Source organism: Mytilus edulis, chromosome 2 (assembly GCF_963676685.1).
Source record: "Mytilus edulis chromosome 2, xbMytEdul2.2, whole genome shotgun sequence".
NCBI classification, from domain to species: domain Eukaryota; kingdom Metazoa; phylum Mollusca; class Bivalvia; order Mytilida; family Mytilidae; genus Mytilus; species Mytilus edulis.
The window spans coordinates 51,730,967-51,746,070 of NC_092345.1; the positions used below are offsets into that span (position 1 = coordinate 51,730,967).

A 15,104-nucleotide genomic window follows, 5' to 3' on the forward strand; every position below is an offset into this window, starting at 1 on the left:
ACACACCACCTTCCGAAATTAACTTTGCCCAATTTCAGTGGAAATATTATTGAATGGCAATCTTTCTGGAATTCTTTCAATTAAATACATTTGTTAAATTTACTTATATGAGCTATAACAAACAAAATCAGAAATAAACAAGAATGTGACTGTAGTATAGATACGTCTCATCTGCACTATCATTTTCTATATTCAGTGGACCAAAAGATTATATCATAAGAAACATATGTACCCTGTTTCAAGTTGATTGGACTTCAACTTAATAAAAAAAATACCTCGACCAAAGACTTTAACCTGAGGCAGGACAGATGGACAGAAAAAAGAACGAACAAATGGATGGAAGAACGGATGCACAGACAAGTAAACATAATGCCCATAAATGGGGCATAAAAATACTTATATATGAAAATTTTTGTCTCACTCTTTCTGTTCTTCATAGTCCATATTTTCGACCTTGAACTTTTAGTACTTACTGACACAATGATATCTGACCCACAATGCAGCAGCCCCTTCTGTTCCACATTGACTGGCAACATTGGCATTGGTTACCAGAAAGGAACAAGTAGTTTGGTTGTCACACCTGTCCTTGACACCATAGGTCAAATTATGAAGACATCCATAATGGCTGGCAAGGTCATATGTTACGTTGTCAATAACGATAAACACATCAAGAGGAGGAATGTAGTCAGTGTAATTTTCTTTTGGTATGACCTCATTGGCACATTCCATTAATGAAGCTGTGTTACCTTCCACAGAACTGTATTCATAGTATACTGTTGAAAAGCAAACAAATTTGAACTGAAATTCCTTTACATCTTTATTAATTTAATTCAATGTTTATATAAGTCTAAATTTCAAATTTCCATAAAAAATATAGGTCAGGCTTATACTTTGAAGTATATGCCTCCTTGTTAATAGGTCGTTTCAGAATCTAAAGGACTATGGGTAATTTTATTGTTTGTAACCCCAAAATGAAAATAAACATCATGTCATTGGTTGGATTTCAATTGTTCATAAAGCACTTTTTAACCAATCGCTTTGGTGTACACTTAAGTTTTCATTTTACGGTATCTTTCCCCTCTCTTAAGGCTAGCCATTCTCCCTGTCATGCTTAAATTTCTTGCTAAATGGAGATGCAGCAATTGCCAATTCTGAATAGAGGGGTAAAACTTTAGTGAAATGATATGTCAAAAAATAACTGCAATTTTCTTTGATTAGAACAATAATTTTCATTGGAGAATGACAAACATTTTGAAGGGTAAGATTCCACATTCTACCAGTCAGTAACTAAGGAAAGCCACCATTTTGAATACTGATTTTTTTTTTTCTTAATAATTCACTATTTATTGAAAAAGTAAATATAGTGGCATATTTTGATATCCTCTAATTCTTTAAAATTAAAAAAAAATAATTAAAATTTGAACAAGTTTGAGATCAGGTTTTAATAAATTCCAACTTACTGGGTTCTAAAACAGGAGTTACTATTACATCCACTGTTAAATATTTGATTCTTGCTCTGTCATAATCATATGTTCGGATTTGTAATACATATTGTAGAATTGATGTATCTAGAACAGTCCCATTTACCAACATTATTGTTGAACCTGTAAAATACATTCTTCAATTCAACATTTGACACTATAATGTTTTATCAGTAAAAACACAGTTAAAACATAAAAATACCACCAACACTTCAAAGTATAGGTATATTTTATAATTTTTTCCAATAAATGAAATATACCATAAAACTATTCCAAAAATACTATATAATATAAATATAAATAAACAAGAATGTGTCCCCAGTACACAGATGCCCCACTTGCACTATTATTTTCTATGTTCAGTGGACCATGAAGTTGGGGTCAGAACTCTAATTTGACATTAAAATTAGAAAGATCATGTCATAAGGAACATATATACTATGTTTCAGGTTGATTGGACTTCAACTTCATCAAAAACTAACCTGACCAAAAACTTTAACCTGAAACTGGACAGACGAACGGACCCACAGACCAGAAAACATAATGCCCCTCTACTATCGTAGGTGGGGCATAAAAATGTCTGGGATTCATAACTGAATAAGACTAATCTTCAACAAGAATGTGTGCACAGTACCACATGCCTCACTCACAATATCATTTTCTATGTTTAAGGGACCGTGAAATTGGGTTTAAAACTCTAATTTGGCATTTAAATAAATTTTTAAAAACTCTATACCCACAACAATTTATATAAGTGTTTAATAATATTATATAAACAACATAGACACATACCTTCAAAATAAAACATATCTGTTGAAGGAGTTACTCTATTAATCCTCCAAGTAAAAGAATCATTTTCTCTATCTTCAAAATCAACAGTAAAAATTTCTCCATAAGTCATAAACTCAGATATATTTACTGATGCATCCAGATTGTTCATAAAAGGTGGCTGGAAAGTCAAAAGAAATTTTAAGTAAACCTTATTAGAAACACAGGAGATTTGTAAAGAAATTACTTTTTTTTTTATTTTATGTATCTGCAAGACACAAATATTGAGTACTGTAAATTTAAAAATTATTGCGAGGTTTTTATTATTGCAAAAAATGTGACAGAGTTGTAAACGGAATAATTTAAAATTGCATTTTGAAATATTTTATATGAATCATACAGGATTTTTCTCAAAATTAGAATAAATTAAAATCACATTTAAGTCTATTATGACAAAATGGCAATAATAAATGCACGGAATAATTTCTGAATTTACAGTATACAAATTAGCATCTACTTGAGTATTTTAATAAGTCTTATTTAAAGCAAGATACCACACACTAAAATCTTGCACCAACTTTCTGATCATGATTGAATTTGTGTTGAAAGTTTCAAGTAAGATAAAGTTTTTTACAAGTATCACATTAACAGTATCATTGATTAATGTAAATGAGTTCAAGGTCAGATAAAACACGCAAGGAAGATGGACATCTCCACTTTACAATTATTCCATACTCCAGACAAAGTTGATCTATTGCTGCTAATACAGTATCTGAAAAACAGTTTCAACCAAGAATACCTAATGTTTACTAATGAACCTTGAAAATGAGGTCAAGGTCAGATAAAACCTACCAGAAGGACATGAATACATTACAATCATCCCATTGACCAAGTATAGTTGACCTATTGCTTAAAGTATCTGAAAACTGACATACAGAGGAAAACTTAACTTTATCTGATGAATCTTAAAAATGAGGTTAAAGTCAAACAATCTTGCCAGACAGGTATGTACACCTTACAGCCACACCAAATATAGCTGTCTTATTGCTTTTCGTATTTGAGAAACTGATCAAATCACAAAAAAACATAATATTAACCAATGAATAATGAAAATGAGGTCAATGTCCGATGATACCTGCCTAACCGGCATGTAACCCTTGACACATCTTCCAATATCTAATCATCCCATAACTGAATACTATTGCTTATAGTATCTTAGAAACTGACCTCAAATCACAAAAAACTTCACATTGTCTTAAAACTAGATGAACCATACTTTAGTTTCTGAGATACAGACTTGACAAGGATAGATCCAGAACAAGAATGTCTCCCAAGTACACACTATCATTTTCTATATTCAGTGGACAGTGAAAATGGGATAAAATTTCTAATTTGGCATTAAAATTAGAAAGATTATATCATAGGGAACATGTTTATTAAGTTTCATGTTGATTGGACTACAACTTCATCACAATCTACCTCGACCAAAAACTTTTACCTGAAGCAGGACGAACGGACGAATGAACAAATGGAATGACGAACAGACGCATAGATCAGAAAACATAATGCCCATAAATGGGCATAATAAATGGGGCATAAAAAATGATGCTGATACATTAAATACATACTGTATTGTAGGTTGTCATGGATACAGTTCCTGTCACTGGATTGTGACAAGAATCTACAGCTGTCACAACAAAGGTGTAATAGTGATTGCGCACTGTATGTTCATGGAAAATATCAGTCTTTGTACGAATTTGTTCTGAAAAGATTAAAATCAAAATATTTCAACATTGTATTGATGTATCTAAATTCGTCAACCTCTCATATAAAAATTTTCAAAACTGGTTCACTTTGCTATTTAACAAGCTTTGCCCTTTCAGCCCTTTCAGCCAGTGTTAATTATTTTTAATGTTCAATTTGTATCAACATTTAACTTCAGAGTACTTTAAAAGATGTGGATCAGTGTCAACTTTTTTAGTTTTTTATATCTGGTTTCAAGCACCACTTGATAAATTTAAAAATGTACATACAATTAATTTGGTATCATGACTAATTATTTGTTGGTTGCTTAATGTCAAGTGGCAAATATTTCATTAATGATCAGGACGATATTTTTGTATAATGTAATTTTGTACTAATTAACAGACAATTTGGTTTTCACTGATGGACAATATATGAACAAATTATCTTAAAAAAAATAAAATAAAAAATTATCAAACAAACAAACATAACTACATACGTCTAGTTGGGTCCAAGTAAAAATACTCATGGTCATAATCTGGGTGTATATCAGCAAAATAGTCTCCATAGTCGTCATCCGTGAAGTAGAATGACATCACATAGATGTCCTCTGTCCAAAAATCTGGTACATTTTTTGTATACTTGGGCAATGCGAAGTATGGTGGTGTGTCTGAAAAGATATTGACTCTTAATGCAATAGACTTCTCTTAGGTTGGAACCCCCCCCTTTTTTGGCTGATCAATGCATTTGAATGGGAGCATATAGTTGGAACCCCCCCTTTACTCTGGGTTAGGAACCCCCCCTTTTCAAAATGGCTGGATCCGCCACTGAATAATTGTCTCACATTTTATCATTTTGGAGTTTTTTAAAGATGACTTTACAGCATGGTATTTGCTCATTGTTGTAGGTTTTACGGTGACCTATAGCTGCTTACATCTATGTTATTTGGACTCTGATGGAAAGTTATTTCATTGGCAATCAAACCACATATCTCCAGACTTTTATATTAACCGGTATTTGAATTTAATTGGATTAAAAAACAGATCCTATGTCTAACAAGGATCTGAAAACACTCTGTTCTACTTTTTGTTCTGGTAATAACAACATCAGCTAATCAAATTTTAGCCTTTAAAATCTTTAAAGGCATGTATCAATTATCCACAATCTTTATTCAAATGGCTTTCACATATTCAAATGTTTAAAAGTTTTAGTATTTACACAAATTTGGACAAATACAAATGACTTACTAGCAACCATATAATACTGGACAGCGTAAACTCTTCCTGTTAGAGCTGTAATATTCCAATCTTCTACATTATCAACTGCAGGAGTACCTATTGTAATTTTACGTGTTTTTGCAGGACAATAATTCTTTGTAAAGAAGATATGATCTGTTGTGGAGCCTGATAATGATGGATCACACTCATCATAGGCTATGATGTTGTTACTGCTGGTGTCATACCTAAAAAATACACACAAGGTTTATGATTGGTTGAGTTACTGTAGGGTGGAGCCTGATAATGATGGATTACACCCATCGTAGGCTATGATGTTGTAACTAAATAGACACAAGGTTTATGATTGGTTGAGTTACTGCAGGGTGGAGCCTGATAATGATGGATTACACTCATTGTAGGCTATGATGTTGTTACTGCTGGTGTCATACCTAAAAAATACACACAAGGTTCATGATTGTTTGATAAACTGAAGGATTCTAAATGTCTAGCAGGAAAGATTGTATGCATATTAAGGACTACTGTGGATTCATTATTTTTCGTTGTATACCAATTTCCATGGATTTCGTGGGCACAGGTGAACCACAATTTGAATGTTAACGAATGACAAATTTTCCATTGGCTTGTATTCAGACAAAGACAAAACCACAAAATTAAATATCCATGAAAGTGTAAGTTTTCCTCAATCCACGAAAAATTGGTAACCACAAAAAATTAATAAATTCTCATTATAACATGTTTATGTGATATGAATATATTTGGCTTCTAGCAAAGGTGCTATAACTATTTAAGTTTTATAAAAACAGTCCACAGGAAAAAAATCCACCCTACTCTGATACATTACAACAGAAGGTTGATGGTTCTCTCAAGGTAGTCCAGAATCCTCCACCATCAAAAACTAGCCACCACAAAAAAGCCATGCTTACTTGAGTGGGGTTAATCACTTAAACTGATATCAGTACATTATTATGACTCAAAATAAACCAATATTTGCTCTTAATCCTCAATAAGGATTCTTGGCAGATAAGTAGTAAATATCATTATTTAGTCTTGGGTTTGACACAACAAGAGATCAAACCCACAATCACCCACATTCAAGGCTAAGCCTGCTACCATGAGATTGTAGGGAATAATTCAGCTTCCAGGTTATATTGCAATAAATACCTGAATATCAGGAATTATTGGTGGATTATAAACAGCTAGAAAACCAATTCAGTAATTACTAGAGCTGTTTTGGTCATAGTTTAAAGTTCATGAAAGAACCAACAGGTCTCTTTCATTCATTTTGGTTTAAATGCTGGAACTGTTTACAGACTAGATGAAAATATCCCACTATTATACTATTGGTATTGTAAACATCATATTTCTTATTTCTGGACATCATATTTCTTATTTCTGGACATCATATTTCTTATTTCTGGTAAAAATTATCACAACATGTATACATACATATAATTGGGTATTTTCATGCGAACCAATGCAGTATGGAAGGATAAATCTCAAGTTAGTGAACCTGTTGTATTGAGGTATAAATCACAAGATTTTTACAAATATAAAATTGGTTTAAATTTTGAAAGCATTTATTTTTATTGTGACTATATCAAAATAAAAAGATCTCAGTCTGTGGAAATCAAACATAATTTACAAATGTCTAGTTACAGGCTCATTTATTTGTCATTTATACCATTATTTTAATGGACACACTGAAGATAGAATACAAACCAGCCAATCATATCACCATTGGTAACAGCTATCCTCTCTGTGGTACCCGGAGTGTATGTCACTACAGTATTTATCTCATCAACTAAAATTTAAAAAAAAACGGTGCATAGGATATTTAAAAGGTTAAAAAATGGATCATTATTTTATGTAGATATTTTCTTTTAAATTTTAAAATAATGATATCTTTAATATAGTAACCTTTGGATAGATAAATGAAAAGCTAATTCTAGATCTTCAGTAGGTGGACATGAGTTATAGTCAATTGCAATATGTAAAAAAATCATCATATAAATCACATTTAAAAATAAAATTGTGGTTATCTCTTGTCAGATTTTAATCAACTCAGTCTTTGTACCACTTGAATGAAGGTTGCCACATATTTCATTGTATATTTCGAACAAATCATGATGTGATCAATCATTGTCATTTTCAATTGATTTTCACACAACTTTAATTTTAAGTATATGAAAATTTACTAAATAACAATTTTTGAAATAATTCTATGAAAAATTGTGATGTTATATGAAATATACAGGAAAAAAATATAGGCGACAAAATATATTAATCAGGTCTATACACTGTATCTGTTTTAATCAAGTAAATGTTTAAAAAACTTACTAGAAACTCTATAGGAATTAATTCCAATAACCTTTCTGTACTCATCTTCACCAGGAAATCCTGTAGGTCGCCATACAACAAATGTTACCAAACCAGACCGTGCTGGACGGAATACCCATTGTGATATCAATCCACAACATCTTATGATGTCATAATCACTCTCCAGTAAAACAGCGTTTCCTGAAATACAGTTAAAAATTAAAAGAAAATGTTACCTTATAGAATTATCATTACTTAATACCCAATTTGATATACATGTTTTTCTAATTTTAACACGATTTATCCTTTTCCTGACCTGTTGATTTTTTTTAATCAACATGTAGTTCCTTAGATCACAGTTCTTCATTGGTCAAAATCTGAATATGGTGTCAAACTTTCTTGCTTTCCTCTGAATTTCCTATTGTCACGTCATGAAAAAAGGCGACCATGTCTTATGAAATCACATAGAAAGAGCAAATCTTCATCAATTATTAACTTCCATACTTCAATTAACTTACATACACATCCTCAGCACATCATCACACAAAGTTGACTGTATCATTCTCAGTACTTACCAGATGAGCTATCACTATAGCCATTTGCCATGCTAGATACTGGAATTTGGTTATAAGGGTAATGCCACTCATTTATACAATCTGAAATAAATAAACCAATTAGTATAATTAAAAGGAACATACAATACTCCACCATGGGTGGATCCAGGGGGGGGGGGGGCCCTTTCATGAGAAAAATTTGGTTGGTTATATAGGGAATCATTGAAGCATGACTGGAGTGGCCCCCCCTTAGGAAAAGTTCTGGATCTGCCACTGTCCACCTTCTATAATCCAAACCTGTCAATGCATATAAACATCTATGTGTAATTACCTAGGCTGAATGAGAAGAATAGGCTTTTTATACAGAGCCATTAATAATTTCAGTGGGAAAGGAACAATTATACACGTATAAAGATTTGATTTAAATTTATAAGTACAGGATTTTATAGTAAACATTTTTTTTAAATTCTGGACAAATAAATTAACAATCATCACCACTTTTGCTTTATACAAATAAAGAAAGTATGGTTAAAATTTATCTATAAAGCAAACAAATCAAGAAAAAATATTCATGGTTTGACAAGAATATCATTTTCTGTACTTATTCAAAATAATTCAAATATAGTATTTTTGACATTGTCTATTTTGACTTTTGTCTAGATTTATTTTACTTTTATTTAAAAGTTTAAATGGACAGGTAGTTATCAGGTGAATCTATGGAAAGGTTCAATTGGGTTCGCAATAAAAAAAACAAGAGGCTGTCACAACGACAGCAAACCAGATTTATTTACATTTATTTGTGTCCTGGCAATATCACAAGAACCATTACTGATGAATGGTGAAAGTGAAAATCATCAATATCAAATTTGACCTCCATTTTGTCATCAGTATCAACATTTTGAAATAATAATATTTGAAAAGCTTAGATTGAATGGTTCATGAGTAAATGCAACAACGTGAATGGAAACGCCATTTTACAATCTTTCAAGAACCATAACTCCTGAACAGTAAAAGTCAAAATCGTCATTATTGAACTTGACCTCCATTTTGTCATCAGTAACAGCATATTAAAATTTCGGAAGCTTTGGTAGAACAGTTCATGCATAAATGCACGGACACGACTGGAAACTCCATTTTTCAATCTTTCAAGAACCATAACTCCTGAACGGTAAAAGTCAAAATCGTCATTATTGAACTTGACCTCCATTCTGTCATCAGTAACAACATATTAAAATTTGGGAAGCTTTGGTAGAACAGTTCATGAGTAAATGCACGGACACGACTGAAAACTCTATTTTTCAATCTTTCAAGAACCATAACTCCTGAACGGTAAAAGTCAAAATCGCCATTATTTAACTTGACCTCCATATAGTTGTCAGTAATAACATATTAAAATTTTAAAAGCTTTGGTTAAACGGTTCATGAGTTAATGCACGGACAACAATTGATTGCCGCCTTTCAAGAACCATAACTCCTGAACGGTAAAAGTCAAAATCGCCATTATTGAACTTGACCTTCGTATAGTTGTCAGTAATAACATATTAAAATTTTAAAAGCTTTGGTTGAACGGTTCATGAGTTAATGCACGGACAACATTTGATTGCCGCCCGCCCGCCCGCCCGCCCGACCGCCCGGCCGCCCGACCGCCCGCCGTACATCCCCAAATCAATAACCGACATTTTTGTCACAAAAATCCGGTTAAAAATGGAATACTAACAAGTGCAGTAAGGCTGACTTCCTTTTAGAAGACAATCCCGGGTTTCTTGTCTATGTTTTTCTGACCCATCCTGAGAACACACGTTGTTATATCCATCAAGGGTTGTATGGTCATTTTCACAAGACCTATGCCTGGTTTGAGTTCCTTGACCACAGGTAACAGTACAGGATGACCAATCACCCCACATTGCCCATTGAGGTACTAAAATAGAACAAACAAAATATTTAGACCCTAACTTTAAAGTTTCTTTGTTTAAACAATGTAAATAGTATCCAACCATATAAGCATTTCTAGTTTTTATTAAAAATTAGTTTTTGTTATAATATATTTTTATTATCAGATTTTAAATAAGATTATGCTATCAATGTATATACATTCATACAATTTGAAAGTTATTGTAAGAGTTGCAATTTTGAAAAAAAAATCCATAAAAAATCAATGGCAGTTATAGTTATCATGGACAATATTTAATGGAAATCATATTTGAACAGCTTCCTAAAATTTTTGGTAGAAATTTGTCTTGTTACATTTCTCAACTTTTTTATTTTTCATAATGGTTGATATCTATAGTTTTCATAATTTTAGGATGATATTTTGGGGTTTAGTGTTCCACTTCAATGGTGAGTTCAGTGGTGACTCTAAGTGCTTTAAATGTGTTAAAAAGGTCATCAGCCATTTTTTAATGAGATCACAAATTAAATGTATCTTTCCTCAAAGTTTGTTAAAATAAATTTGTAAATTGCATTATGCTGAATGGTTCAACTTGAATAAAAGGAGTTTTTAACAAATAGAACAGGTCTAGTTGAATAAAAAAGTTGTTTACAAATAGAACCACTTCATGGAAAAAAGGAATTTCTTTGCCAATCGAACAGGTCCATCTAAATAAAGAAATTTTTTAATTTATATACTAAAAGAGCTCTATTTGAATAAAAGAAGTCTTTTTTTTTTTACAAAAATCTGTAAATTCTCACTTGTACACTGATAATCCCAGTACAACTTCCCGCAGTATGACAAAGAATTCAACTTCCGGTTAGAGTCAGATACTGTCGAGTAGCAAGAATACCAGCCATTTTGTCCACACCAATACATTGACTCATATGTAAAACTGTCTGTCATATAATCCATTAAACTACAGGACTGTCCCATGTTACCGTCACTGACAACAACGGGACATGTATTACGATTGCCGCAGTGGGATTCAAGAGCAGATGTCACGTCATGTGACGGGTCAGCTGTATTGTAGTTCCAGGCACAACCATAGGTGTATGTACTGCCAAGTATTGAAATTCTGCCATCTGTATCATAGTCTCTGCAAACTGCTGTGAAAGTTTCATCTCGACAGGTAGCTCCATTGACTGGAACATAAAATAAGGATCGTTAAAATATTGTGTCTAAACATTCTTTAATACACAGCAGAATTCAACTTATATATGTATACTGACTAACATTTCTTACGCTTTTTAATAAATAAATAAATAACTACAAACCTCTGCAACAACTTCAGAGTTAAAGAGTCTTTAAAAGTTTTTATGTAGCACAATATACACTCCCAACAAACTTATCTCTACATTAAGTACTTAAGATCAGAAATTAGATTTTAAAAAATAAATTAAGAAGTATTAAGACCAGTAGTCCTTTCTGAAAAACCTACTCATTACTCAACTTGCCTCTTACACAATTATGTTATTTCTGTATGAGTTGAAAATGTTCTGACAAAAAAAATCGTTTTTAAATGGTCAGTGACTTTATATAGACCCCTTAAAAAGGCTTAATCTACTTACATGTGCAATCATGCATATTGCATCTTTTAGTATCATAATGAAGTTCATCTTCACGTGCAACATTTTCAGCAAAGAAATTTGATTCAGGATTGGTATAATTTCTAAACCTTTGGACATAGCCACCAGCACAACTCCTACTACAGTCTCCCCATTCTCCCCATGTAGTCCAAGCTCCTTCTCCTATTCAAAAGATTAATTACCTTTTTTTAATATCTTATTAAATCAATAACGAAAAATTCAAATGAATCTAAGTCTGGTTCCAAAAAGTGAAATTTGTTCTTTTAAAAATAAAAACTGGAATGCATTAAAACAATAACTTGTTGTTTTCTTCTTCTTTTTTTTTTTTTTTTTTTTTATCTCAACAGTTTTATCCCTATATTGTAGTCAAAAAGTTGGTGGCCTTTAGCTGTCATCTGTTCTTTGGTCAGTTTGTTGTCTCTTTGATATATTCCCCATTTCTATTCTCAATTTTATCATCACACATTTTAAAAAATAAAATTATATAATGAAGTGCATGTATATGGATAAGAAAAGCATAAACTTACTGACACAGTGGTAACGAACAAATAATCCACCTATCTTTTCCAATGTATTACCACAAGAGCTAGCAACATTTGACCCTGTCACATCAAAAGTACATGTAGTTTTATGTTCCCGCTCACACTGATGGTAAACTCCATATTGAGCTGTATGAATACATCGAGCGTCAAAAAAAGTATAAATGACCTCGTCTATGACTATGTACACATCTTCTGGGGGAACAAAATCGATATAGGAATCATAAGTTCTAACTTCTTCACTGCAATCTAATATTGCTACTTGTCCCTCTGTCTGGTTATAATAATAGTGAACTGCAAATTAGAAGAAAAACAAATAATGAAAATGATTGTCATAAAAACAGAAGAATAAAACTGCCAATGATGGTGGTTTATAGAATAGAAGACAACAAATGTTCATGATTTTTTTGAACTATGTTTATAAAACCTGTAAAAATCCATCAGAATTAAATGTCTTTAAGACTAAACAGCCTATTAATTTCTACAAGTGATTTTTCCTAAAATTTTGAGTAAAGTATTTCATGATTTTAGGAATAAGACATGAAACAATAGGGGGGTACCGACTACGTTTTGTCACTATAACAACCTCAGTTTTGTGTGTTTCAGCAATATGAACATTACTTTTTGTTACTTTAAATTTAAAATTATCAAAAACTATAGAACATAGGAGCATAATTCTTTTTTCACATTTCCAGTAGATTTGTATTTTTAAAAGCATGATTTTTTCAATCCTGCAAAAAAAAAAGAAAAAAAAGGCTGTTTGGTCTTTAAAATAATTTTTACATCCTTTGTTTTGGATGACAAGATATATTCCCATTCATGTTCTCAACCTTCAGTTGGGTGACATGATAGTTTGATTATTCTTTTTAAATCTTTGGTCATGCATATTTATGGGTTTCGATGACTTACAGAAAAGAGCGACGACTTACAGAAAAGGACCAAAAAGAACCGAAAATGACCGAAAAGAACCGAAAAGGATATGGATATTTTTTTTTGTATTCAAAGGAGATTAGCAAAATGCAAATCATTTAAGTCTATAAATGAAAAGCTATTTATCGAAATTTACAATTACGTGCTCTCACCATTTTTTGTAATTTTGAAAACAAGTGCCAAAACAAGCCTTTTTCTTTTTCTTGGGGTGACGATTATCATGATTAAATCACATGTCAGAGTGGCACATTAACAAATGTATTTGACATTTAACATCCGAGAGGAAACGTTGATGATGACATGTATAGTTTTTGTATTACACTGGGCAAGATGCTGACCGTGTATCTTCTTATTACCTATTATAAACAAATGATTAAATGATAAGATTAAAATCCTTGATGAAAAATAAAAAGTTAAAAATCATTTAGCATACTTGAATTAAAAAAAATATTACTAAAAAACCAAGCTATATTGTTTCTTTTTTGCAAGTGCACATTTCTGTATAAATGTACGAACTAAATTTGAACTATGCATTTATTATTTAAGAGGAATTGTTAACAGTATAAATTAATCGTGTATATATGCATTGCTTTTATTCTATATAAAATATATATATGAATGCTCTTTTTTAGGTTCTTTTTGGTACTGTTTGGTTCTTTTCCGTAAATTGTCGCTCTTTTCTGTAAATCGTTGGACCGCATACTTATCAACGAAGCTAGTTTAGGATCACAATTTCAGCTAGAATACAGTGTATACTTACGTTCATGTTCTCCCTCCTCTGTTATATTCCTCCTAAGTTGGATCACTATATAACTACCGTTGGTATCTGTTCCATCATTACATTCTATGTCCACAGTATACTCAGCACCTGCATCTTTATTCATAGCAGCTGAACTTGATAATGCAACATTCCAACCTGATCCAAAGGTATACAGTCATTAATGTATATCGCCTTGTTTATGACAATGACAATGCGTTGCCATAGACTTTTATTTATGATGCATTAAAAGTACAGGTTCACAGATTTTTTTTAAACTTATAAAATGTTTACTTGGAACAAAATACATTTAATAAATTTATGTAATTTTTATTTTCATATGTGAAAAAATGTCCAGGATTCTACGAATACAAGTCTAGCAATAGATTAAAAACTTTAAAAAAATGCAAAAGGACAGAAGGTAAGCCAAACATTATAATATCAGTTGAAGAAATATCTTTAAAACCAGGAGTCGGTTTCACATAAAAACCTTACAACTAAGATTTATCGTAAGTATACTGAATTGTCCATGACTTATGATCAGTCTTAAGTAAATTGTATATTTTTTTATGAAACTGACTCCAGCTTCTTACCATTTAAAACAAACATAGTTGTTGAAGGACTGGTTGCTGATATCATACAGTTGTCTGTTGGATCACCATAATCATCCACAACAGTGAAGGGTACCAGATCTCCTGTGTCAGTTTCATCCACCACAACTGTCTTTGGTAAGTCTGGGAAGTAGTTAGGCTGTTTTATAAAGATATTCATTTATAATTAGTGCCTTTGATCCACAAGTTTATTTTATATTTTCTATCCTCAAAATGTCAAAAATGAATAGAACATCACTATTTTCTGTAACTAACTGCTCATCACAGCAAAAGAAGACAATGTGCTTGCTATTTATATGATAAAGACATACTCTTTCAATCAGTCTAATTGAGGTCTGGAGCTTGCATGTCAGTAACTGCTAGTAGTCCTTTGTAAATTTATGTATCATTGTCATTTTGCTTAGTTTCTTTTGTTACCTATTCTGACATTAGACTCAGACTTTTTTGCGCCTGTCCTAAGTCAGGGACCTCTTGCCTTTGTTAGTCTAGTATGTTTTTTTAATTTCAGTTCATTTATATGTTTTGAAGTTTAGTATGAGGTCTATTTTCACTGAACTAGTACACACTTTTATTTAGGGACAAGCTGATGCCCACCTCAGGGTGTGGGACTTTCTTGCTGCGTTGAAGACACATTGGTGGCCTTCTGCTGTT

The 15,104-nt window shown here is 31.9% G+C and overlaps 1 protein-coding gene across 1 annotated transcript in view; it reads right to left on the reverse strand.

The window, feature by feature from the left end:
- LOC139510901 (uncharacterized) overlaps positions 1–15,104 on the reverse strand; it is a 66,018-nt gene that overhangs the window by 43,011 nt on the left and 7,903 nt on the right. The window contains exons 7-21 of the mRNA XM_071297449.1: positions 14,436–14,592; positions 13,846–14,001; positions 12,144–12,449; positions 11,599–11,778; positions 10,789–11,172; positions 9,818–10,018; positions 8,122–8,202; positions 7,568–7,747; positions 6,950–7,031; positions 5,240–5,454; positions 4,492–4,662; positions 3,878–4,011; positions 2,274–2,430; positions 1,461–1,604; positions 474–773 (exon numbers count right to left, since the gene is read on the reverse strand). Of these exons, the coding sequence (XP_071153550.1) occupies positions 474–773; positions 1,461–1,604; positions 2,274–2,430; positions 3,878–4,011; positions 4,492–4,662; positions 5,240–5,454; positions 6,950–7,031; positions 7,568–7,747; positions 8,122–8,202; positions 9,818–10,018; positions 10,789–11,172; positions 11,599–11,778; positions 12,144–12,449; positions 13,846–14,001; positions 14,436–14,592 (2,848 nt within the window). The remainder of the gene's footprint in view (positions 1–473; positions 774–1,460; positions 1,605–2,273; positions 2,431–3,877; positions 4,012–4,491; positions 4,663–5,239; positions 5,455–6,949; positions 7,032–7,567; positions 7,748–8,121; positions 8,203–9,817; positions 10,019–10,788; positions 11,173–11,598; positions 11,779–12,143; positions 12,450–13,845; positions 14,002–14,435; positions 14,593–15,104) is intronic.